This window comes from Panthera leo, chromosome B2 (genome assembly GCF_018350215.1).
Source record: "Panthera leo isolate Ple1 chromosome B2, P.leo_Ple1_pat1.1, whole genome shotgun sequence".
Taxonomy (NCBI): Eukaryota; Metazoa; Chordata; class Mammalia; order Carnivora; family Felidae; genus Panthera; species Panthera leo.
The window spans coordinates 36,830,196-36,857,810 of record NC_056683.1 but is presented as its reverse complement, the minus strand read 5'-3'; the positions used below and the strand labels follow the sequence as shown (position 1 = coordinate 36,857,810).

The 27,615-nt window shown below is 39.0% G+C and overlaps 1 protein-coding gene across 1 annotated transcript in view; it reads left to right on the top strand.

Moving 5' to 3' along the window:
* The window catches only part of GLO1 (glyoxalase I), a 32,814-nt gene extending 13,837 nt beyond the window's left edge, over positions 1-18,977 (top strand). The window contains exons 2-6 of the mRNA XM_042938630.1: positions 1,983-2,065; positions 11,988-12,128; positions 12,908-12,975; positions 13,649-13,738; positions 17,463-18,977. Of these exons, the coding sequence (XP_042794564.1) occupies positions 1,983-2,065; positions 11,988-12,128; positions 12,908-12,975; positions 13,649-13,738; positions 17,463-17,551 (471 nt within the window). The 3' untranslated portion in view covers positions 17,552-18,977. The remainder of the gene's footprint in view (positions 1-1,982; positions 2,066-11,987; positions 12,129-12,907; positions 12,976-13,648; positions 13,739-17,462) is intronic.
* Positions 18,978-27,615: the final 8,638 nt, after the last annotated feature.

Genomic DNA, 27,615 nt, shown 5'->3' with positions numbered 1-27,615 from the left:
TTTCATTGAAGAAAAGGCTAGTAATGTTGGATGCAGCTTGATTGGAAAGAAACATCATCTACTGAAAGTTCATTTACTCATTCTCACCAAATATTTATTGGGTACCTACTCTCCCAGATTCTGCCCCGAGGTTGCATCAAGCAAACAAAACAAGCATCCCTACCCTTATGGGGTTTATATTTTATGGGGGAAAGAAGAACAAAAGATAAATATAAAATACTGTAAATAGCACATTGAAAGGCAACGAGTGCTATGGAAAAAGAAAATGAAAAAATGGGCTAAGTGGAGAGTTATAGTAGTCAGCTGAGGCCTCATTTGGAAGATGACATTTGAGCAGAGTTAAGAAGGTTAGAAGTGGCTCTGGAGAAAGCCTTCCAGCAGAGGCCCTGAGTGAGCTGCCGAAGACAGCAGGCTGAGTGAGTGGGCAGGAGCAGAGGTGAGAGAGCCTGCCAGAGCCAGAGAGGGCCACTGGAGGGGCTTTGGCTTTCATGAAATGGGGGAGACTTCCCACGGTTTTTGAGTAGAAGAGTGATCTGAATTAACTATTTCACGGATCTCTCCCCAAGAATAGACCATAGAGGATGTGGTAAGAGAGAAAAGTAACAACCAGTGTGTATGGCAGGAGGGGTAGGTGGTCAAGGGCTAGGCTGGTGAGAAGTTCAGGGAAATTAGCTCTCTTGTATCCAAGAAAGGAGAGTTTTGCTGATAGAATTGACAGCTCATAGCTTAATGGTGAGTGAGGGGACTGAAAGCTCATTAAAAGAGTAAAGGATGCCTGGGTGGCTCAGTTGGTTAAGCGTCAGACTTCGGCTCAAGTCATGATCTCATGGTCCGTGAGTTCGAGTCCTGCGTCCAGCTCTACTGACAGCTCAGAGCCTGGAGCCTGCTTGGGATTCTGCATCTCCCTTGTTGTCTGCCCCTCCCCTGCTCATGCTTTGTCTCTCTTTTTCAAAAATATAAATAAACATTAAAAAAAAAAAAAAGTAAAGTAAAAACAGGAATTCCAGGGACCATCTCAATACAGGGACAAGTAGTAGTAAATGTACCAGGAGCTGCTCTATTATATTGTAAGACAGTAATTGCTGTTCACAGAAATGTTTTTGAATCATTAAAATTAAGTAAATTCTGCACATTTTTAAAGCAGGTAACTAGATAGCTAAGTAGTAGTAGAATACAGTAGTAATTAATATTTTTTCAGATAGTTTTGATCATTTGAAAACCTGTGTATAGATCCTACCTACCTCACCAAAGTTGAAACAGTGCCTTCTTTCAATCTGTGCTGAATAAGAGTATGAAGTGGAATTGGTTTTGCTGCATTTGTTTTGATCTCACTTCATTGCAGTCACAGAGTGACTTTGTAAGAGTTTCTGAGATTCTGTTCACCAGGGGAAACACAAGGCCTGGTTGTGAGTGCCAGGCCAGCACCTAGAAGTCAGGGGCAGCTTTGCTCTTTTCCAGCTGCTTGCTGAAACCAAGACCTTTAGGAGTGCAGCACCTGCCTAGAAAAACAATCCAAATATTCTAGAAGCATGTAATTTGAGAGCCAGCTGCCTTATATGTGATTATAAGGTGTGAATGAAGAATTTAATTACATTCATTAAGATCTACTTATTAAGATAAAGTAGTTTTTAGACTGGTTTATTTTTTCATGTTTATTTATTTTGAAAGAATAAATGAGCATGTGCAAAGGGTAGAAGGGCAGAGAGAGAGGGAGACAGAGAATCCCAAGCAGGATCCATGCTGTCAGTGCAGAGCCAGATGCAGGGCTTGAACTCGTGAACTGTGAAATCATGACCTGAACTGAAGTCAAGAATCAGACACTTGGATGTTTAACTGACTGAGCCACCCAGATGCCCCCAGAATGCTTTCTTCTTAAACATTACATTGCAAAGGTGGACTGTATCTCGCTACAGAAAGCACAATTAATGTTGGTAACGAGTGTCAGAAGTCAAATGTGTTTAATATACACTGTTTCTCCTTAGGATTTTCTGTTTCAGCAGACCATGCTACGAGTTAAAGATCCTAAAAAGTCACTGGATTTTTATACTAGAATTCTTGGAATGACGTAAGTAAACTATTTGTGCTCATAATTTGTTTAATAATTTAATTAATTTTTAAAATTTATATCCAAATTAGTTAGCATATAGTGCAATAATGATTTCAAGAGTAGATTCCAGTGATTCATCCACTATGTATAACACCCAGTGCTCATCCCAACAAGTGTCCTCCTTAATGCCCCTTACCCATTTAGCCCCTCCCTTTACCCCTGACCCATCTAGCATCCCTCCGTTTGTTCTCTGTATTAAAGAGTCCCTTGTGGGGGTGCCTGGGTGGCTCAGTCGGTTAAGTGTCCGACTTCGGCTCAGGTCATGATCTCGCGGTTCGTGAGTTCAAGCCCCGCGTCGGGCTCTGTGCTGACAGCTCAGAGCCTGGAGCCTGTTTCAGATTCTGTGTCTCCCTCTCTCTCTCTGACCCTCCCCCATTCGTGCTCTGTCTCTCTCTGTCTCAAAAATAAATAAACGTTAAAAAAAAAAAAAGAGTCCCTTGTGTTTTGTTCCCCTCCTTGTGTTTATATTATTTTGCTTCCCTTCCTTTATGTTCATCTGTTTTATATCTTAAATTCCTCATATGAGTGAAGTTGTAATGATATTTGTCTTTCTCTAATTTCGCTTAGCATAATACCCTCTAGTTCCATCCACATAGTTGCAAATGGCAAGATTTCATTCTTTTTGGTTGCCAAGTAATACTCCATTGTGTGTGTGTGTGTGTGTGTGTGTATGTGTGTGTATACACACCACATCTTCTTTATCCATTCATCCGTCAATGGACATTTGGGCCCTTTCCATATTTTGGGTATTGTTGATAGTACTGCTGCTATAAACATTGGGGTGCATGTGTCCCTTTGAAACAGCACACCTGTATCCCTTGCATAAATACTTAGTAGTGCAATTGCTGGGTCATAGGGTAGTTCTACTTTTAGTTTTTTGACGAAGCTCCGCACTGTTTTCCTGAGTGGCTGCACCAGTTTGCATTCCCACCAACAATGCAAAAGAGATCCTCTTTTTCTGCATCTTCACCAACATCTGTTGTTGCCCGAGTTATTAATTTTAGCCATTCTGATTGGTCTGAGGTGGTATCTTATTGTGGTTTTAATTTCTATTTCCCTGATGATGAGTGATGTTGAACATTTTTTTCATGGTCTGTTCGCCATCTGGATGTCTTTTTTAGAGAAATATCTATTCATGTCTTTTGCCCATTTCACAGGATTATTTTTTTGGGTGTTGAGTTTGATAAGTTCTTTATACATTTTGGATACTAGCCCTTTGTCTGATACGTTACTTGCATATATCTTCTCCCATTCTGTCAGTTGTCTTTTAGTTTTACTGATTGTTTCCTTTGCCATGCAGAAGTTTTTTGTCTTGATGAGGTCCCAATAGTTCATTTTTGCTTTTGTTTCCCTTGCCTCTGGAGATGTGTTGAGTAAGAAGTTGCTGCGGCCAACGTCAAAGAGGTTTTTGCCTGCTTTCTCCTCAAGGATTTTGATGGCTTCCTGTCTTACATTTAGGTCTTTCATCCATTTTGAGTTTACTTTTGTGTATGGTGTAAGAAAGTGGTCCAGGTTCATTTTTCTGCATGTTGCTGTCCAGTTTTCCCAGCACCATTTGCTGAAGAGACTTTCTTTTTTCTATTGGATGCTTTGTCAAAGATTAGTTAGCCATACGTTTGCGGGTCCATTTCTGGGTTCTCTATTCTGTTCCATTGATCTTGAGTGTCTGTTTTTGTGCCAGTACCATACTGTCTTGATGATTACAGCTTTGTAATACATCTTGAAGCCTTCAGCTTTGGTTTTCTTTTTCAGGATTGCTTTGGCTATTTGGGGTCTTTTTCTGGTGCCATACAAATTTTAGGATGGTTTGTTCTAGTTCTGAGAAGAATGCCAGTGCAATTTTGATTAGGATTGCATTGAATATGTAGATTGCTTTCGGTAGTTCTGACATTTTAACAATATTTGTTCTTCCAATCCATGAGCATGGAATATTTTTCCATTTTTTTGTGTCTTCAATTTCTTTCATAAGCTTTCTATAGTTTTCAGTGTATAGATTTTTCACCTCTTTGGTTAGGTTTATTTGTAGATATTTTATGGTTTTTGGTGCAAATTGTAAATGGGGTCGATTCCTTGATTTCTCTTTCTGTTGCTTCATTGTTGGTGTATAAGAATGCAACCGATTTCTGTGCGTTGATTTTATATCATGCCACTTTGCTGAATTCATGGATCAGTTCTAGCAGTTTTTTGTGGAATCTTTTGGATTTTCCATATAGAGAGTATCATGTCTGTGAAGAGTGAAAGTTTGACTTCCTCCTTGCCAATTTGGATACCTTTTATTTCTTTGTGTTGTCTGATTGCTGAGGCTAGGACTTCCAATACTATGTTGAATAACAGTGGTGAGAGTGGACGTCCCTGTCGTGTTCCTGACCTTAGGGGGAAAGTGCTCAGTTTTTCCCCATTGAAGATGATATTAGCGGTGGGTCTTTCATATTTGGTTTTATGATCTTGAGGTATGATCCTTCTATCCTTACATTCTTGAGGGGTTTTGTCAAGAAAGCATGCTGTATTTTGTCAAATGTTTTCTCTGCATCTATTGAGAGGATCATGTGGTTCTTGTCCTTTCTTTTATTGATGTGGTGAATCACATTGATTGTTTTGTGGATATTGAACCAGCCCTGCATCCCAGAGTATAAATCCCACTTGGTCGTGGTGAATAATTCTTTTAATGTATTGTTGGATCCGGTTGCTAATATCTTGTTGAAGATTTTTCCATCCAGGTTCATCAGGGAAATTGGTCTGTAGTTCTCCTTTTTAGTGGGGTATTTGGTTTTAGAATCAAGGTAATGCTGCCTTCACAGAATGAGTCTGGAAGTTTTCCTTCCACTTCTGTTTTTTGGAACAGCTTCAAAAGAATAGGTGTTAATTCTTTAAACGTTTGGTAGAATTCCCCTGGAAAGCCTTTTGGCCCTGGAATCTTGTTTTTTGAGAGACTTTTGATTATTCGATTTCTCTACTGGTTATGGGTCTGTTCAAATTTTCTATTTCTTCTTGTTTCAGTTTTGGTAGTTTTATTATGTTTCTAGGAATTTGTCCATTTCTTCCAGATTGCTCAATTTATTGGCATATAATTGCTCATAATATTCTCTTATTGTTTGTATTTCTGCTGTGTTGGTTGTGATCTCTCCTCTTTCATTCTTGATTTTATTTATTTGGGTCCTTTCCTTTTTCTTTTTGATCAGACTGGCTAGGGTTTTATCAATTTTTTAAATTATTTCAAAGAACCAGCTCCCGGTTTCATTGATCTGTTGTTCATATATCTATCTATCTATCTATCTATCTATATATATATAGATAGATATATATATTTTGGTTTCAATAGCACTGATTTCTGCTCTAATCTTTATTATTCCCTGTCTTTTGGTGGTTTGGGGTTTTATTTGCTGTTCTTTTTCCAGCTCTTTAAGGTGTAAGGTTAGGTCGCATATCTGAAACCTTTCAACCTTCTTTAGGAAGGCCTGGATTGCTATATACTTCCCTCTTATGACCGCCTTTGCTGCGTCCCAGAGGTTTGGGCTGTGGTGTTATCATTTTCATTGGCTTCCATGTACTTTTAAATTTTCTCTTTCACGTATTGGTTAGCCCATTCATTCTTTAGTAGGATGTTCTTTAATCTCCAAGTATTTGTTGTCTTTCCAAATTTTTTCTTGTGGTTGATTTTGAGTTTCATAGTGTTGTGGTCTGAAAATACGCATGGTATGATCTTGATCTTTTTGTAGTTGTTAAGGGCTGATTTGTGTCCCAGTATGTGATCTATTCTGGGGAATGTTCCATGTGCACTCGAGAAGAGTGTGTATTCTGCTGCTTTGGGATGAAATGTTCTGAATATATGTTAAGTCCGTGCAGTCCAGTGTGTCATTCAACAATATCGTTTCCTTGTTGATTTTCTGTTTAGATGATCTGTCCATTGTTGTAAGTGGGGTGTTGAAGTCCCCTATTATTATCAATGAGTTTCTGTATGTTTGTGATTAATTGATTTATATATTTGGGTCCTCTCAAGTTTGGAGCATAAATGTTACAATTGTTGGATCTTCTTGGTGGATAGACCCCTTAATTATGATATAATGCCCTTCTTCATCTCTTGTTACATTCTTTATTTTAAAATCTAGATTCTCTGATATAAGTGTGGCTACTCTGGCTTTCTTTTGTTGACCATTAGCATGATAGATGGTTCTCCATCCCTTAATTTCAATCTGAAGGTGTCTTCAGGTCATTAAAATGGGTCTCTCATAAACAGCATATAGATGGATTTTTGTTTACTCATCCATTCTGTTACCCTGGTCTTTTGATTGGAGTGTTTAGTCCATTGACATGTAAAGTGAGTACTGAAAGATATGAATTTATTGCCATTATGTTGCCTGTAAAGTTGGAATTTCTGGTGGTGTTCTCTGGTCCTTTCTAGTCTTTGTTGTTTTTGGTCTTTTTTTTTTTCCATCTTTTCTCCCCCTCAGAGAGTCCCCTTAAAATTTCTTGCAGGGCTGGTTTAATGGTCACAAACTGCTTTAGTTTTTTTGGGGGAATCTTTTTATATCTCCTTCTATTTTGAATGACAACCTTGCTGGATAAAGAATTTTTGGTTGCATATTTTTCCAATTCAGCACATTGAATATATCTTGCCACTCCTTTCTGGCCTGACACGTTGCTGTGAATGGGTCTGCTGTGAACCTGATCTCTCTTCCCTTGTAGTTTAAGGACTTGTTTTCCTTTGCTGCTTTCATGATTCTTTCCTTGCCTGAGTATTTTGTGAATTTGACTATGATATGCCTTGTTGATGGTCGGTTTTTGTTGAATCTAATGGGAGTTCTCTGTGCTTCCTGGATTTTGATGTTTGTGTCTTTCCCCAGGTTAGGAAAGTTTTCTGCTATGATTTGCTTACATAAGCCTTCTACCCCTTTTTCTCTCTCTTCATCTACTGAGACCTGTATGATTCGGATGTTATTCCTTTCTAATGAGTCACTGAGTTCTCTAATTCTTATATCGTGCTCTTTTGCCTTAGTTTCCCTCTTTTTTTCTGCTTCATTATTCTCTATAAGTTTGTCCTTTATATTGCTGATTCGCCCTTCTGCTTCATCCATCCTTGTCACCATGGCAGCCATTTGAGATTGCATCTCAGAGCATTTTTAACTTTGTTCTGACTAGATTTTACTTCTTTTATCTCCGAAGAAAGGGATTCTATGCTTTTTTCAACCCCAGCTAGTATTGTTATTATTGTGATTCTAAATTCTGGTTCAGATATCTTGCTTGTGTCTGTATTAAGTCCCTGGCTGTCATTTCCTCCTGTTCTTTCTTTTGGGGTGAATTCCTTCATTTCATCATTTTGAAGGAAGTAAAAGAATTAATAAAATAAATAAATAAATAAAAATGAAAAAATTAAAAACAACACAAAGAAATCAAATAAAGGATGCTAGATTCTAGGTGTGGTTTGGTCTGGTTGTTGAAAGAAGCTTGATACAATAGAGAAAAAAATGATAAAGATAAAAAAGAAAAAAAGGAAAATGTTTGAAAATGAAAAAAATGAATACAGTAAAATAGAATAAAATGAAGTGATGAAAGTAAAATAGAATTTTAAAAATTTACAAAAAAGTAAAAACTATTGTAGAAAAAATTAAAATCTTTTTCATAAAAAAGGAAATAAAAAGAAATTTTTTTCTCTTTCTGTATTCAAGAATAAGAAAAGAAAAAGAAAAAACATTGAATAGATGGACCAGTGAACAGAAAGAAATGTGATTGAAATTACATCCAGTTTCCCCTAGAAGTCAAACTATGAAGCACTTTATAGTCTGTAAACTAAGCAGGCAGAGACACTTGTGGTGTTCTTCTGGAGCACCATTGACCCATTTGGCTGGGGCTTGGTGTAACAGCTTTGTTCTCCACTCGATGTGCTGCTTAGTTTACTGGGGTGGATCATTGTGGCGTGTGTAGGCGTGTATGCGCATGTGTTGGAGGTGTGAAAATGGTGTCACCCAGCTACCCAGTCTCTAGTATCAGAACTCTGTGCTCTCACCCACTGGCAGTCAAGCACCCCTCCTTTGTCTCTGGCTTCTGTCTACTTCCCTCTTCTATACTGTCAGTGATCAAGCCATCAGCTTGGCAGGCGGCACCTCCCTCCTGAGTTTTAGCTCAACTGGGGTTGTGTTTCCAAACCCCTCACTTCTGAGGGCCCTACGGCTTTGACCACCTCAGATGCTGAGCAATGGCCAGGTGCTGGTCCACCCCCAGGAAAGTTTGTGAGACTGCGCTGCTGCAGATGCCTAGAGACTGCAGCCAGGTGCCAGCCCACCCCAGAAAAAGTTTGCGTGATTGTGTAGCTGCAGCTTTTCAGGGATAATGGTAAGTCACAACACACATCTGATGCCAGGCTTCAGTGAATCCTTAATGTCCTTGTTCTACCACTAGCGAATATGACTGTTTTCCCAGGTCCACTAGGACTTTTGCCTGTGGGGAGGCTGCACAGCCTCTCCCATATGTCCTCCCAGCAGGGGAATTGCCTCTCCCTGTGTGGCATGAGGACCCCTCAGACCTCACCGTCCGCTCCTGGGGATTCACCCTTCCCATCAAAGCTCTGCCAGGTATTAAGCTGCGGAGTTTCAGACTCTACTCCCCTGTAGATAGAGTCATTAATGGTATTTAAACCCTTTCCTTTCTCCTTTCTCCCTTTCTCATTCAGTCCCTTGCAGGTGTTTCCACTCTTTCTCTTCAGCTGCTTTCAGGGGGCAGGGTGCTTTTCCTGTACTCTCCCTGTTGTCTCTATCCTTTCCACGAGCAAAACCAGCTCCCTGCCCTACATGGTTTCTCTCTTCCCCAGTTCACCTCTCCGCACCATATACCTGCTGAGTTCTCTGGTTCAAGTTGTGCAGATTGTTGTGTTAATCCTCATATCAGGTTTCAAGATGTGCAAGATGGTTTGGTGTTGATCTAGCTGCATTTCAAGGGCAAGAGAGGCAAAAAAAACTTCCATGCTGTTCTGCCATCTTGGCCCCTCCCTGTGCCCATAGTTTTGTAACTATAGGGAATGTTTTCATTAAAAATAAAAAAAAACAGATTAAACTTTTCTTCAAAAGTCACAGAAGTCCTGGGGCGCCTGAGTGGCTCAGTTGGTTAAGCGTCTGACTTCAGCTCAGGTCATGATCTCACAGTTCATGAGTTCAAGCCCTGCACATCTCAGAGCCTGGAGCCTGCTTTGGATTTTGGGTTTCCCTCTATCTCTGCCCCTCCCCAACTTGTGCGAGTGCACTTGCTCGCTCTCTCTCTCTCTCTCTCTCAAAACTAAAGTAAAAAAAAAAAAAAAAAAATCACAGAAGTCCTTTTGGTCAGGAGTCTGGGACTAGGTTTGACCTGCCAGGGCTTCTGTCAAGTTCTTCTCTGTGCCAACCAGGCTCTCTGGACAGCAAGGGATGAGTACTTGTGTGTTCTCTACCTCTGTTCTCTCTGGGAGCTGCAAGTTTAACCCTTAATGTGTTCAAATCCTTTCAATGTTATGGCCTCTTGTTTACTTCAGAAAAGATGTAGTTATAAACATGCATTATTTAGCAAATAAATGAGTTTACTGAAAACTGGCCATCCGTCCCATTTTTACAGCATGTGTTCTCTTTTGCTGAATAGGTAGTGTCTACTGATCTTGTAATCCTTAAAAGCTTTTTATTTTTCTTGATTTGTTTCCCTAGATAACATGAGAGTTTGTTTGTTTCTGACAATATAGATACATAAAGAATAAAAGTAAATGATTTTTATTTTACTGCCTAATTTCCATTGAGAGAAAAATTCAAGTAATACAGCATATGTTTGTTTAGAAAATCTGACCAGTTCAGAAAAATACAAAATGAAAAATGGTCACCTCCCTTTCTCAGTCCTTCTCCCCAAAGATTATTGCTCTTAGCAGTTTCTTGTTATTCTTTCCAGAGAAAGTAGTTTTGTATGTTTACAGTACATTTAAAAGAGTGAAAACAAATACATTGAAGACTTGGTATTTGCTAGGCACTGTATATGTTTCTTCATACAGTTTCCGTAGTAGCTTATGAAATAGTTTATATCCCATTTTACAAATGAAGGAAGAAACCAGAGTTTAAAGACATTAAGTTACTGGCCCCAGATGCCACAATGGGTACATGGCAGAGCAGGAATTTGAATCCAGGTCTGATCGACTCCAGTGTTGACCTTGTTTTTCAAGAGCCTCCAAACAGGGTGCAACTTGACATTATACTGAAAGATATACTCAGCTGAGAAAAGCAGGTTATACAACAGGTTTATTTGCTCTAGTTCCCACGTGATTGGTCTGTAAGGCTTGTGCAATCTGTTTTAGTAAGTGCAGAGATTGTTTTTCATGACGGTATTTGAGGTGTTTGATGCCTTATTATAAACATGTTAGAGTAAATCTTATTTGTGATAAGTCAATGTCTGGGTCTCAGTGGACCAAGGCATATTACATAGCAGTGATAATTGAAAGACTTGAAATAGAACTTAGAAATTTCCATTTGCTAGGTAGGCTTCAACCATTCCCTCTTATTGATTACAAATAGGGCCATCTTTGAGCGCTTAATCCTCAATAATCTAAATAAAATTGCATACATCCTCATTCTACCCTACTCCTTGCAAAGTAATCTTATACTCTTTAAACTCACTTTATAGGCCATGACTTCAATTACGTTTTTTAAAACTTTAGGATTAGTAATTCATTCACTCTTTGTCTCACATCAGTTATTCCCTTTCTGCTGGCTTGTGGTGTCTAAATAGGATGTCTCTCCATTAGAGGCTGTGCCCCAAACGTGGGGCAACAATCAGTTGGGAGGAAGCTGTGGCACGGGAGGTGGGAGAATTCACCTGAGGCAGAACAAAGGGTATAGAAGTTTATTGAATATACTGCAGGGGAGTGGGGGGCAAGACAGCAAAGGAGAGGTGTCTGCAAGGAAGCAGTGGGTGGGGGCTGTTTTTAAAGGGAAAGATGAGGACGTATGGCAATGTATGGAATTCTTCCTTTTTTGGTAGCTCTTCCTGGTTGTAAGTAGCCTATTGGTTAATTAGGGCCTGTGAGGTGGGGCGCCTGATGGGCCTGTCTGTGTTCAGCCAGGTGGTCCCTATAGGCCCTTTCTACATTCCATGGCTCAAGCCTGTTTGCATAAAAGTGGCCTTTACATGGCTCTTTTCCCTCAACCTACAAACAATCTTAAGTCTTCTCCATTCTAGCATGATTCTTGCCTTCTGCTCCCTTGCCCTCTTTCCCATTATCACCGATCACCTATATAGGTCAACCATGCTTGCTGTTTTACCTGGGTACCTTCCCTTCTCTCCTGCCCCATGCTGCTGAGAGTGGCCTCGCAGGACCTTTCCATATCCAGTGACCCATTCTCAGTCTTAATGCTGTTTGACCTTTCTGCAGGATCTCATATGGTTAACCACTTTCTCATTGACATTCCCATTTTCTGTGATACTCATCTGTCCTTCCTTCTCTTTTAACCATTTATCCTTAGTTTCTTTTCCTAATTTTGGCATAGTAAGAACTCAGTAAATGTATTTTATTTAACTGAATGCCATATATCTGAAAGAACAATAAGGTAATACATTGTATTTTTCACCAAAATTAGACAAAATTTTCTTTTGAAGATATTTTGCCATTTATAAGCAAGTACCATAATCCCAAATAAGTTTTATTATATTTGAAAAATTGAATTATGAAAGTTTGCTTTTTAAAATTTTTTAATTTCACTGATATTTACAGATAAATAGGTTTTTTTTTAGTGAGATATTTTCATTGATTTTCCTGTTTTTCCTATTAAATAGCCTCACTACATAGGGCTTTTATTCTTAGTAGAACTTGAATATTGTCATACTGATTTTAATGAGTCAAATTTTCCTATTGTTAATTGATTAACTTGTTATTTAATTGTAGGCTACTCCAAAAATCAGATTTTCCCACTATGAAATTTTCAATCTATTTCTTGGCTTATGAGGAAAAAAATGACATCCCAAAAGATAAAAATGAAAAAGTAGCATGGGTGTTCTCCAGGAAAGCCACACTTGAACTGACACAGTGAGTATGAGTTTTTATCTTTTTATATATATTCTACATTTTCTTAAACCTTTTTTTCCTTACAACAGTTTGAGTCTTTTATCATGGATCTTTGGTCTTTGTACTGTTTTGGTGGGTAGGGCAAGGGGGTAGGGCTAGTTTGTCTTTTAGATAGAGAATGTAGGACTGAATTGGCAAGATACTTGCCAAACTACAGCTAATGAATGTTGAAGCACTGTAACTAATGTCTTCATAACTTCAGGATTTTAGAAATGTTTTTTTTTTTTAATTTTTTACGTTGTTTCTGTGTCCTTTTGAACAACTAACAAAAGAGCATTTATTTCAGAGTGTGTGATTTAGTGTGTCCCTGATTCAAAACAGCTCTGGAATCAGACAGACTAGACATGAGTCTGGCTCTGCCACCCTGAACAAGTTCTGTCACCTCCCTCCATGGCAGTCTCATTTATGAAATGGGGACTCAAATCTAGCCCACAGAGCTGTTGTTAAAGATTTAATGAAGTCCTCAAAGAAAGTATCCTCAATAAAGTACAATAAATGACAGTTGCTGTTGGTATCATTATTGGTCTTATCCAGATGCCTGGTTTTATTGTCTCCCTAGCCTAATTAAAATCATATTTTGCCCATTTGCCTTTTCTGTGGTTGAAAACTTAATATTTACAGTAGTAAGGAATAAACCAAGTATATTTAAATGGTATGATTTCAAAGAGATTGTTGCAATTTTCTTTTCAGAATATCTGTTCTACCAGTCACTTGTAATTATGTTTTCCCTCCTTTTGTAGCAACTGGGGCACCGAAGATGATGAGACCCAGAGTTACCACAGTGGCAACTCAGACCCTCGAGGATTTGGTACGTTTGCCTATGCGTATGTAATATACATGGATTTGTGTGATTTGTGCATTGTGTACATATTAAGAATAATCAACTTCTTAGGAGTATGGTTATTTTCATTTTCCAGGAAAAATTTGATTTAGGAATTGCTTAATTTTGTAGTCTCTACCTAAACTCTACATTTACTCTCTCACAATGATTTTACTTTTCAGTCTCAGTATTATACTTCCAGTGGACTTTTTAATTTAAAAAACAAAACCTGTGGTTGATAAGAATCCCCATTTCTGCTAGCATACACTTCTGCCCCCGTCTATAATCTCTCAGTCAGGATGACAGGATTGTAGGTTTATATTGGCTGCTATGTATGCAGTGTCCACAACAAACCTATTCAGTATGAATAAAGGATTACTCTTTCATGATATAGTAATTCTTAACAGATTGAACTATGCATGAGCCCCACTATCAGGCCTCTTTTACATAATTTATTATTCAGAGCTACTGATTATTATACCCAACCAAGACTTAGATTCTTGTTCTTTACTATATGTTTTGAACTTATTTGACTCAGTCTGTTTTCAGGTGTCTTATATTTTGAAATAAACTACTTTTGGAAGCTACTTGTGATACTTGGATACCCTGAAGTAATTATTTCTTCCTTCTGCCTGCCTTGTTTTGGGGATGACCACCTCAGGTCACATTGGAATTGCTGTTCCTGATGTACATGGTGCTTGTAAAAGATTTGAAGAACTGGGAGTTAAATTTGTGAAGAAACCTGATGATGGTGAGTCTGCTACTGGTTTTCCGCAGGCCTCTCCTTTGAGTTACGTAACATTTACTAAGCACCCACAGAGGGTACTGATATAGTCAGTCCCTCTGGGTGCAAGGAACTTTGAAGAAGTCTGTTTCAACCAGTGTAAGGAAAACAGAGGAATTATTGGAAAAATACCTGGGTATCTTAGGGAACTAAGACAGCAACTAGGGTGGCTTCACAAGGGACTAGACTCAGAGTCTGGAAGAGCCATCAAAAACCTATGTTCTCAGGCACCTGGGTGGCTCAGTTGGTTAAGCATTTGACTCTTGGTCTCACCTCAGGTCTTAATCTCAGGGTTGTGAGTTCAGGCCCCGTGTTGGGCTCTGCGCTGGGCATGGAGACTACTTAAAAAACAAAAAAATCCTAGGCTCTCTCCCCCACTTTTGACTTTACCACATTCTGTCACTGGCCACCAGTTTTTACTATTTCAGCATGTATCTAGCCATCCAAAAACAAGTTCCATAAGGCCTATTTTATCTGATTTTCATGTAACTACACCACATCTTCTTGGTTAATAATGGCTGGTATTTCATTTTCATTCTTCTGCAACCCTTGCATGTCCTTAGGTTTTAAGTCCGTCTCTAGAAATAGTGTATATATCTACATTTTGTTGGATTTACACATACTATGATTATTTTACTTAGATCTGTTTCTGCCATCATAATTTATTATTTCAATTTTTGTTTGAAAGAGTTCACATTTCATTTTAATCCTTTTGTTTTCCATGAAAAGATTTGATATCCAGATATCCTCCCAGAGTGGGATATTACTGATATATTTTTCCTTTCTTTGGCCTTGTGTTTTTTTTGTTTTTTGTTTTTTGTTTTTATTTTTCAGTGGCCTCTGTACCCAATGTGGGGTTAAGACTTATAACCCTGAGATCAAGAGTCACGTGCTCTACCAACTGACCTAGCCAGGTGCCACTTGGCCTTGGCTTTTTGAAAATAATACATATATCAAAGTATTTGACGACCTTTTCTCTGTGTATCTCTTACAGCATCTTGTGGGTTTTTCTGTCCCTTTACTAAGAATCTCAACCAAAATAGTTTTTAAAGGGTTTGTGAGGCAAAAGTTTTAACTTTGTATACCTCAGACCCATACCTTTCTCTATGAATGGCAGTTTTGTTGAATGTAAAACCTTAAGTTTACTTTCCTTTGAACTCAGGACCGTGACATCATGAGTCATATGCTCTTCTGACTGAGCCAGCCAGGCACCCCCCACTTTTATATATTTTAATAGCTCTTGGCCCATTGGTTTGATATTTGTTCTGTTCGAATCTATAATCCACTGTTTTATGGTTATGTTCCTCAAATTCTTGTTACTTTGGTCTCTGAGGAGTCTTTTCATTGCAACTGTTACTGTTGCAGTGCATCAGAGAATGTGAACTGGGGGAGGCTAGACCCCACTCTTTAACAGCTCACACAATCTCAGGAAGATGGGCCAGGCAGAGATTCCTAGCCACCTGAAAACGAGAGTTAAACACCTCATGTTTTGCAGAGCAGCTCTTCAGGTCACATCTTCCCCCTTGTCCCTCAGAGAAAAGGAGTATTAGTAGGAGGCACTTCCTTCCGAGATGGTTATTCCCTAACCTTGTGTGGAAAGTGAAGGCTGGGGAGATCAGTTGTTTCTCACCTGTTTTTGTCCGTTCCTCACAGGCATAAGACTTGGTACTGCCCTTAATTACTCCTGAGGACATCTGAACTAGTAGTTTGAACCTCCCCCAGCGTGGGGGTAGGAGCTGATGCTCAAGGCACAGGGAGGAGCAAGAGCCAAATTAACAAAACCCCTTCTGTTTATTCTCCCACAGCTGTGATGGACTGCCTTCTGGTCCCTATCCATTCCCACATGGACCAGGTTAAAACAGTCACCCCACCCCCACTTTTTCCAGTCCTCAGTCATCACCTCAAGGGTGTCTCACTTTTTTTTTTCTTTCATTTTCCATATATGTTCCTCTGGGGCTGATCTTGGGGAAAAGAGCCAGAGAGAGATAGGAGTCCAACTAATTTAGCATCTTGGTCCCAAAATAGATTGCTGAGGTCACATTTCTGCACTTAAGCAAACAACTCTACTACTAGACCTTCTAGCTTCTCAATCCCAGTTATGAATTCCTGGGAGAAAGACTGACTGGCAGAGCTCGAGTGACTTAGAATAGTGTTTAAAGAGTTTGTTATGCCCCAAGCCAATGACTCTTTTGGCTGTGTGGGTATGCCATGCTGCCTGCTCCAACACCTCCTTAGTTTATTTTCCTCTTTAAAATGAGACAGTCTTGGGGCACCTGCGTGGCTCAGTGGGTTATGTGTCGGCTCTTGGTTTCAGCTCAGGTCATGATCTCACAGTTCATGGGTTCGAGCCCCACATCGGTCTCTGTGCTGGCCATGTGGAGCCTGCTTGGGATTCTCTCCCTGCTCCTCTCTCTGCCCCTCCCCTGCTCGTGCTTTTTCCATCTTTCAAAATAAATAAATACAAAACAAGTTTTTTTTAAATAAGACTGTCTCTTTGACTACTCAACGGGTAGCATGAAATATATCATGAAGATGAAGTAAAAATCTGATGCCTAAAATTGCAGCTGGTCCCACAGTTTATTTCAGGAGAGTTGGCTTCCAGCTATGTGTAGAAGATACTATGCGAGTTATTCTCAGAAACATGTATTTGGGCAACACTGACAGAATTTTTTAAGGTTAAAACTATAAACAAAACAACGTATTTTGTTAAAATGCAGATTAAAATTTGAATAAATGGGAATGCAAGCTGGTGCAGCCACTCTGGAAAACAGTATGGAGGTTCCTCAAAAAACTAAAAATAGAACTACCCTACGACCCAGCAATTGCATTACTAGGCATTTATCCAAGGGATACAGGTGTGCTGTTTCGAAGGGACACATGCACCCCAATGTTTATAGCAGCACTATCAATAATAGCCAAAGTATGGAAAGAGCCCAAATGTCCATCAATGGACGAATGGATAAAGAAGATGTGGTATATATATACAATGGAGTATTACTCGGCAATGAAGAATGAAATCTTGCCATTTGCAACTATGTGGATGGAACTGGAGGGTATTATGCTAAGTGAAATTAGTCAGAGAAAGACAAACATATGAGGACTTTAAGAGACAAAACAGATGGGGGCGCCTGGGTGGCGCAGTCAGTTAAGCGTCCGACTTCAGCCAGGTCACGATCTCGCGGTCTGTGAGTTCGAGCCCCGCGTCAGGCTCTGGGCTGATGGCTCAGAGCCTGGAGCCTGTTTCTGATTCTGTGTCTCCCTCTCTCTCTGCCCCTCCCCCGTTCATGCTCTGTCTCTCTCTGTCCCAAAAATAAATAAAAAAAAAACGTTGAAAAAAAAATTTAAAAAAAAAAAAAAAGAGACAAAACAGATGAACACAAGGGAAGGGAAAGAAAAATAATATAAAAACAGGGAGGGGGACAAAGCATAAGAGACTCATAAATACGGAGAACAAACAGAGGGTTACTGGAGGGGTTGTGGGAGGGGGGATGGGCTAAATGGGTAAGGGGCACTAAGGAATCTACTCCTGAAATCATTGTTGCACTATATGCTAATTTGGATGTAAATTTAAGAAAATAAAAATAAAATAAAATAAAATTTGAATAAAAAATATTCTAAATGAACAATAAAATAAAAAATATTAAAAAAAATTTTAAAGTCTCTCTATAATGAAAATCATTTTATCTTACAGGTAAAATGAAAGGCCTGGCATTTATTCAAGATCCTGATGGCTACTGGATTGAAATTTTGAATCCTAACAAAATGACAACCATTATTTAGTTCTGTGAGAATACTGCTTTGTGATTTCAGTGAAGACCTTGTGGGAGGTAAAAAGGAAATAGTGTTAATCAAGATATTCAGATAATAGAAACATCTAGGACTGAAGGATCATTGTCCCAATTCAAATTGTTCTGAAGTCCATTCCCCTTTTCTATTTCAGCTATGTGTTTCACCTAACTGTTCAGTCATTCTGGTTTTAAAGTAGTGCTTTGTCTTGTGTCCTTGAATGTAGTTATATAACTTTACTTTTTTAGATAATAATTAGAACAGTTCCCTTCAGAGGCTGCATTTGGCTTCTGTTACCTAAATATGAATATGACTTCTCTACAAGTCTGCCTTTGAATCCTCATTCTCAAAAAAAAAAAAAAAAAAAAAAAAAAAAAAATTGACAAGTTTTTGTTGTGGTTACCTTCTGGGGTTTCAGTTCTTCAGAAATAACTTCACAATGGAAAGTAAAGAACAGTGAACAAAAATGAAACTTCATGTATATTTCAAACAGTATTAGGTGTTTATTTTACAAAAGAGAAGGTAGTCTTGGGAGCAATTCAGAATCAGACTGACAAGGATGTTGATAGGAAAACTAATTTCTCCTTATTCACGAAGTACTTTCAAAGTTCAAGGACTAACCTCTTTATTTGGGGATGGGGAGGTAGATGGGAGTAATATTTACTGGGTATGCAGACACTGGGCTAGACTGTCGCATACTGTATCTGGTTTAAACCTCCCAGCTATCCTTCATCCTGAGAGAAAGCAAGCAGGCTAGACACGTAAATAACTTTAATGGAATTGAAGGCAATATAAATAGGCTCCAGTGCTTGAGCTCTGATGATCATTTTTAGCGTTTAGATTTTACCTCAAAAATTAGTGCCTCACAATACCTTCTCCACTCATCTCTGCTGTGCAAACCTCCAGTGAGCTTGAACACAACTGTCCTCTCAGCTCTGGGCCCTGAGAACCACGGAGAGGGAAGAAAGGGTGGAGGAAGTCTGTAGCACACACCTGCTCTGGGGACACCTGCTTATTCCTGGGCAAGCAGCGCTTGTATTACTCGTGAAAAGCCCCTACCCCAAGGTCTTCCTGATGCCAAGTAATCATTTAGGGTAAATTATGTTCAGTGACAACATTACTTAGTTATCAGAGAGCAGCTCTATGGTCTTCCTTGCCATTGATATTTGGTGGATTTTAAGAAACCAAACTGATTTTGACAATCTCGTGGCCCAGAGAATAAGAACGTCCAGTTTGTGGTTTACCTGACATTTTAGATTTTCCATAGGCTCCAGTGGAAGACCTTTGGGTAGGCTGTGCCAACTGTGCTAACATGGCTACAAGCACCTGACATTTCTTTTTTGGATGGAATGGATTATGTGAGCAAGTCAAACAAACAGCAGGACTTACAGACTGAAATAAAGTACACTTTTAAATAAGACCGTGTTTAATTTGTAAACTGTCCAGTTCTTTTTAAGAAAGCCTGCAGAAATTTGAAAGGGCTTACAGGCTCACTCTGAACTTGGAATAGCTGTAAATCTGCATATCCTACAAAAGCAGATAGTGTATATAAGGGAGTGTGGGAAAGGTGGAAAGAGTAAATAGGGATAAAACAATGTGGGAGGAAAAGTACAAAAGAAGAAGGACCAACTATCAAAAGGTGACTTGTGGGAACCAACGAAGACCAATGTCACATGTTAGGTACTAGAATTATCAAATGGGAGGGTGACTAGATTTACAAGTCAGTCATTTAAACCTTGTTTCTATGGAAAGAAGCTTGCTCTACTTGCTAAGTAAAACTTGCCAAAAGACAGCCTTTGTGTATTCCTTAATTCATCTCTGTATGCATTGAGAAGATGTATATTGGATCACCAGGTGAGGGATTGGGACAATTCAGCGATTTCCCAATTAACTTACCTAAAAGTGGTGATATGAAATAGTGACATAGAGCACAAGTTTTCTTGTTTTCCACAATTGGACCACAAGACTGTGTAGCTGTCAATGTAAAATCAGTCTCATGTGAGTCCTTCACAGCTAAGCCTGGGACTCAGTTATAATACAGTGGTTTGAAGTAGGTGCTGATGGCTGAGAGAGAATTCCTGTAGCTTCCCTACATAGCATTCTGAGCACGATGCTTACAGTGTGTATAAATACTCCTTAGCAACACAACTGCTTGTGAAGAGGGTTATATTAGTAAGGATGCTTGCTGCTGGCAATAAGAAAAGACCCAACACTATCAGATGTCAAGCACTTCAGAGGTTCTAAAAATGGGTTGATAGAGGGTTCAGAAATATCAAGATCGCTGGTTTCCTTCCACCCTTCCCAAACTGACATTCTCAGCATTTTCTTTCTGGGCTACTAATACTCATGATCAAAGGTGCATGCCTACCACGATTCCAGGTGTCCAGTATAATCCAACAATGTCCAGTAAAAGAAATGACTTTCGTTCCTCCTGTGTCTTTAATGACTTTAAAGCCTTTCCCAAAACTCCTCAGCATTCCCCTCATGTCTTGACTACATCTGGATCACTTGCCTGTTTTTAATCACTGACAAAGGGAATGGCCTCTCTGGCTTAGATGGATCATATTTACTTGCCCACCTGAGGATGGGCACTGGGTCAAAACTGAGACTTCCACAATGTGGAGGAGCAAATAACGGCTTCTGAGTAGCATAAACAGAAACTGCAACAGGGTGAAACTAAATGTTGAGGACCTGTAAGAAATCAGACATTTCCTGCCCTTGAAAAGCCTGGTCTGAGATTGTAGTTCTCAACCCTATCAGACTTAGCAGACTCTTTTTATTATTACGTGGGAACATTTATAACATCGATCACACCCACTATCCTAAAATGAAATTCACATATAATTTACCTATATACACAATTCCAGAAATGGTCAGTCCAGTGACTCTATTGTAATATAAAGGAAAAGTGAAACCAATTTGTAATACAACATGAATTTTAACATACAAATGCCCAGATACTACTACACTAGAAAACAATGAAGTCAGGTGCTTCCTCTTAGGTGTGAAAAAGTAAAACTGCTCACTCAAGTACTGTTAACCCTATTAGATATTTTATTATCTTTTTTCAGTTTATTTTTGAGAGAGAAAGCATGAGTTGGGGAGGGACAGAGAGAGGAGAGAGAGAATCCAAAGCAGGCTCCACTGTGTGTGCAGAGCCCAATGTGGGGCTCTAACCCATGAACCGTGAGATTATGACCCGAACTGAAGCAGCTGCTTAACCAAATGAGCCACCCAGGTGCCCAACACTATTAGATATTTTATAAATTTTTTTTTAATGTTTATTTTTGACAGAGAGAGAGACAGAGCATGAGCAGGGGAGGGGCAGAGAGAGAGGGAGACACAGAATCAGAAGCAGGCTCCAGGCTCTGAGCTGTCAGCACAGAGCCCGATGCGGGGCTCGAACCCACAGACTGCGAGATCATGACCTGAGCCGAAGTCGGACGCTCAACCGACTGAGCCACCCAGGCGCCCCTGGATATTTTAAAATAAAGACCGAATTCATGATTTATAAAGAGCTGTAAGTTTACGTATGTATGTAATGATGATAACAAGTATGTGTTATTGGCCAAAGAACATGAATAATGTTACTGTTTAAAATGTCATTTTCCAAAATGGTGATCAAATTCTTGCTAAAGTTTTGAATAAAAGAATAGTATTCCTTCTGTAGGTAGGAAAGTTTGTCCCTAGCGAATATTAAAATGATATAAGTAACAAGTAAAATAGGAGTTCTAGGCTCAGATAATAAAAAGGTGGGTTTATAATTTTTTTATTGAAGTAATATTGATAGAGTAAGTTTAAGGTGTATATTTGATACATTTATATATTGTAGTATGATTGCTAGAGCTAGCTAACCCCTCTATCATGTCACATAAATATGTCTTTTTTTGTGGTGGGAACCATTAAGGTCTAGTCTCTTAGCCACTTTGAAGGTTATAATAGTTGCCTATCAGCACTATCCTGTGCAGGACTTACCTACTGGTTGCAAATTTGTACTTTACATTTTTAGAAATTTTAGAATAGTTTTAGATTTATAGAAATGTTGCAAAGATAGCACAGTTCCCATATACCCCATACCCAGTTTCCTTTATTTTTAAAATCTTACATTAGTATGGTACCTTTGTCACCACTAATGAACTGAAGTCTACACTTTATTCACATTTCCTTAGTTTTCAGCTACTTTTCTTTGTTACAGGATCCTATTCAGGATACCATATTACATATAGTTGTCGTGTCTCCTTAGACTCCAGTAGGATGTGATAGCTTTTCACACTTTCCTTGTTTTTGAGAATTTTAATAGTTTTGAGGAGTGCTAAATAGAGTGTTTCTCAGTTGGAATTTTATTAATATGAATTTTTTCTCATAATGAAACTGGTATTATGGGTTTTTAGGAGAAAGCCTATAAAGTGTCCTCAGCACTTCTGATCAAGGGTGCACATTATCAACACGATGTATCAATGTTGCTATTAATCTTGATCACTTGGCTGAGGTAGCTTTTGTTGTTTCTTCACTGTGAAGTCAATTTCCACCCACCCTCTTTCCACTCTGTGCTCCATGGAAGGTAATCAATATGTGAAGCCCACTTCCTTGAAGGGAAATGCAAGCTTTTTACCTGTATGAATACTCGGTGAGATTTTTCAAAGTTGTGCAGGCCTTTACAGGATGTCTCACAGCCCTATCCCTTGTCCAGTAAGAACCAGTTGTGAAACCCAACCAAAAATGCCCCACGAGTTTCCAAAACTACCCCTAGGGGTCAGTAATGCCCTGTGGAGAACCACTGGCCTAAGATCTAAAATCTAGTTTCTTTAAAGTGGAGTGTGAACTTAAAGCATTTACAAAGGAATCTGAGTTCAGAATCCATAGTTTCATGCTTTTCTCCTTATTCACATGTTTTTTTGCCTCTAATTCAGGAGCAAGTTATTTTAGCTGTCTTTGAGAGTTCTTCAGGATATTCAGCTTTCCTTGTACATAAACTCATTTTATTGTTTTATATATTTCATTAAATTATATACTTATAACTACAAGAATAACTCTTGAACATGTGATCTGTCAGTGGACACGACTGACTTGATAAGCACACAACTCATCAGGTAAGTGGAAGTGTGCAGGTGTCCAAGAGAGTGACCAACTGGTTATAGTTATTCAGCCCGCCAGGGCATCAGTTCTTTACTGAGGAAATGGTAAGTCAAATCAAAGCAATAATCAGTGAAGTGGAAACTGGTTAAGAGAATTTTTACTGTAAATGCATCGATTTGAGTCCTATCAATATTAGCAAAGATTACAGGAGATTTTTTTTAAATGTCAATACCTAGGACTGCTGTACTTGTAACGAAACAGGCACTTTCATAGACTTAATCCAAACTATTGACACATCAATTTTGCATTAGGTTTCAAGAGTCATTAAAGACTTTAAAATGTTCAGATCCTGGGTGGCTCAGTCGGTTAAGCGTCCGACTTCGGCTCAGGTCATGTTCTCGTGGTTTGTGAGTTCAAGCCCTGCATCCGGCTCTGTGCTGACAGCTCACAGCCTAGAGCCTGCTTCAGATTCTGTGTCTCCTTCTCTCTCTCCCCTCCCCTGCTTATGTTCTGTCTCTCTGTCTCTTTCTCTCTCTCTCTCTCAAAAATAAACATTACATTTTTTTTCTAAATGTTTGGATCCTTTTATCCAGTGTTATTGTGATATTCTGGGAGTTCTATTTCCTAGAAAATAATCAGTTTAGTTTTAAAATTATATGCTATTTATTGCTTCCATCATTATTCATAATAGCAAAAACTTAGAAACAACTTAACTGTCCAAAAATGGGGAAATAGTTAACTATCATAGCATCCTCATGTGAGAGAATATTATCTATTTCAACACTTTGTGTTTTAAACAGACATTTAAAGATATAGAAAGATACTCATGAGATACACTAAATGAAAAAGCAATATGTGAACTTATGTACATTACTTTCTTGATTTTGTTTTAAAAGAAAACAAGTACACAAAGAAATGACCAGAAGGAAATGTATCAAATTGTGATTATCCCTGGCTGCTGAGATTATCAGTGATTTTATTTCTGTCCTTATATTTTTCTGTATTTTCTAAAGTCTCTAAAATAAGCAAGTATTGGGGCACCTGGGTGGCTCAGTCGGTTGAGCATCAGACTTCGGCTCAGGTCACGATCTCACAGTTGGTGGGTTTGAGACCCACGTCAGGCTCTGTGCTGACAGCTCAGAGCCTGGAGCCTGCTTCAGATTCTGTGTCTCCTTCTCTCTCTGCCCCTCCCCCTCTCACGCTTTGTCTCACTCTTTCTCAAAAATAAATAAATGTAAAATAAAAAAAAATATTTTAAAATAAGCATCATTTTTATAATCTGGAAAAGAATGAGAAATATTGTTTGATTTGCTAACATTTGATTTTTTTCACCTTTTGAATACAATTAGGTATTTTAACATGTTTTTGTCTGCTACTTAAACTTCTGTTCAGGATGGTGACATTAAAAATTATGACATGCTTTTATAGTAAGTTATATTAAGTTAAAAAGACAACATTCTAGATGAGAAAGTTCAATTCAGTGACATTCAAAATTTCTTTTAACATTTAGAGAGAATGTTTAATTTTTTAAAAGTTGAAACAAGTGGGGCGCCTGGGTGGCTCAGTCAGTTGGGCATCTGACTTTGGCTCAGATCATGATCTCATGGTTAATGAGTTTGAGCCCCTCATTGGGCTCTGTGCTGACAGCTCAGAGCTTGGAGCCTGCTTCTGATTCTATGTCTCCCTCTCTCTGTTTCTTCCTTGCTCGCACTCTGTCTCTCTCTCTCTCTCTCAAAAATAAATAAACATTAAAAAAAAAAAAAAGTTGAAACAAGTGATAATCCATGAAGGAAGTTAGTAAGCATTGTATTTTTATCTATATTGTCTGCTCTTAGCTGACTGATTCTGTAAGAACTTTCTTTGTTTCTTATATTCATTTTTTATTTTATTTTATACTGTAGTCCAGGGGCGCCTGGGTGGCTCAGTCAGTTAAGTGTGTGACTCTTGATTTCGGCTCAGGTCATGATCTCATGACTGGGATTGAGCCCTGTGGTAGGCTCTGCACGCTGAGCATAAATCCTGCTTGGGATTCTTTCTCTCCCTCTCTCTCTGCCCCTCCCACCCCCCATTCTCTCTCTTCTCTCTCTCAAAATAAATAAAAAATAAACATAAAAAAATTTAAAAAGCAAAACGAAAAACTGTAGTCCAAAATTGGACCTCAAGTCAATGGCACACTTCGAGCATGAATGTCACCTGTGTTTATTTGAGAAAGTGCTAGTCAATATATTTGGAGGACCAACATATTGTAATCCTCTTACCAGTATATTGAACAGCCTCACTACTCCCAAGGGTGGTCCCTGTATCAGCAGCATCAGCATCACTGGAGGGCTAGTTAAAAATTAAGATCTTCAGGCTTCACTTGAGACCTACTGAATGAGAAGCTTTATTTTCAAAGGATCTCCGCAATTAGTGTGCACAATAGTTTGAGAAGCACTGTTGTACAGACTCCTTTTTAAAGCCACTGATCTCAGAGAAGTATATTTCCAAAAATATGAATTTTTTCTCCCATTGTTATATAGTAAAACACTCATTATTTGTAGCAATGAATATAAGGGATTCATATCTAATCTACAAACTCAGAGGTGAAAGAATATGAATTTTTGTTCCTATTGCACATAGTTTAAAGGCCCCATTTTCTGAGGGGGTTAGGTAGAAAATGGATCTCAATAAATTCAGGATCTCTCCTGCTGCTGTTCTCTGAGGTGAAATCTTAAGTTCCTGTAATGTCTAGAAGGTTGGGGGAATGTGAGCATCTGATCTTCCACAGGAGAACCATTCTATTGGCATTTGCTAAAATGTCAAGTGTCCTGTTTGGTCCTTTGTTATAGATCTAATGTGGCTTGCTGTTAGTCCATCATTCATTCTTATTGCCGAGGCTCTTTCAGGTCTGTTCCCTCCCTTGTGATTTTATTCTGCTATTTCCATGTTATGTCAGCTATTTCCATTCCACTATTTCCATGCTGTCAGGGAAATCTTTGGGGCTAAGGGTTCTCCTCTACAACATTTACCAAGGGAGCACTGGATGGTTCTGCAGCTCCTACATCACAAGGGGATGTTTCCATGGGGAACCTAACTCATGAGGTTTATATATGGTCCTACCTATTAGACATCTCTCACACCATTTCTTCAGGGATCTTGCTGACGTCCAGGTTTCTACCTTGGAAGTCAGAAAAAGGGCCCTTTTCCATTCAGATCTGAAGATACTCTGTCTCAGGACTCTGATTTCCCTTTACCTTAACCCACAGGCGCAGAGGAAGGTACGGCCTCTTCTTGGGGATTCACCAGGTCTCAGAGCTCTCCCTCGTGACCTGTCTCCTCACAACCCACAGCATAAAGGCTTATATTTTTGAAAGTTAAAGGCTTTTCTCCTTTTGTAACATTCCTAAGGCCTGTGTTCTAGCCGCCTGAGTGAAGAAGGGCCATGGGTCACAGAAATGTTGGGAGAAAAGTTAACGTTTTAAAACATCATGTCACATGAATAATAGGATATAAATCCTTGTAGGATTTATAAATCTCATATAAATCCTTAACGGATTTATATCCAATTATTATTTTATTATTGTAGTGTGCTCAGCATGACTGGGAGCACACAATCAATAATATTAAGTGTTTTCATAGAACCAGAAGGCTGGAAGTATAAGACAGGGATCCTGTTCTGTGAATGTTATAGTTTGTGGAGGCAAACTGCACAAAACAACTACAGCACAACAGCAAAGCAAACTATCAGGAGTAAAGTAGGTTTAAAAGCAATAATAGCTATCCTACTTGGGGCTATTAGTGGCAAGTTATAACACCTGAAGGACTTGTTAGAAGAATCCACCCTTAACTCAGTGTTCCCCGGATTTGGGAGCAAGAACCTCCAAACAAGCAGGGCCAAGATCTGTAGGGATAGGAAGCACAAATGCCCCAAGTGAATAACCAAGCAATGGTGGCAGGCAGGGGCTGCTTACAGTTCTATCCACTGGTTCCTGAACCCATATAATGCCTATTGGGTGTACAATACTAATAATGATACTTGCTTTAGGGTATATGATGTGCCCTGGCAGATGGCGTCTCATCATTGCAGGCTTCTATCTCCAAGTGGACACCTCAGCTACACCTTCAGAAGAGCTTCTCATCACACTCTCGTACCAGCAGCTTCTTATCTCTCCAAATCAAATTTGAACTGGCTCAGGCATCCACATGCCATTTAAGTAGGAAGTTCAGAACCACTCTGTTGGTGCAGTACGTGATAGATCTAGTAAGTTCTGTGGCCATGTGTCCACTGCTACACCTCTTTTGCTGTAAAATGGACCCTTTGGCTGCCATCACCATGAGAAAAATATGCTCCAGGCAGCCACTGCCCTTCTAGCCTAGAGCCCAGCATGGGATGCATGGAGCAGAGCCATCCCAGGTGTCCGAGAGCCTGAAACAGAGTGACCTTAGCTGATCTGCACAAGCAAGAAATAAGTGCTTATTGTATGCTACTGAGATTTTTGTGACTGCTCGTTACACAGAATTTTTCTGACAATAACTGGCACACTTCTTTATCATTATCCCCCAAATTTCTTAGTTTATCTTGTTTTATTTTCTAATTTCTTGAATGATTACTTATCAATACTACTTTAAAATCTGAAAAGTGCATTTAAAAAGATTAGTTTTTCCTGATGATACAAGCAAATGGAAAGATGTTCCATGTTCATGGATTGGAAAAACAAACACTGTTAAAATGCCAATGCTACCCAAAGCAATCCAGAGATTTAATGGAATCCCTATCAAAATACCAACAGCATTTTACACAGAACTAGGACAAATAATCCTAAAATTTGTATGGAACAAGAGACCCCAAATAGTCAAAGCAGGCTTAAAAAAGAACAAAACTGGAGGCATTAGAATCCCAGATCAAGATATACCACAGAGCTGTAGTAATAAAAACAGTATGGTACTAGCACAAAAATAACACATAGATCAACAGAACAGAGAGCCCAGAAATAAACCCATGA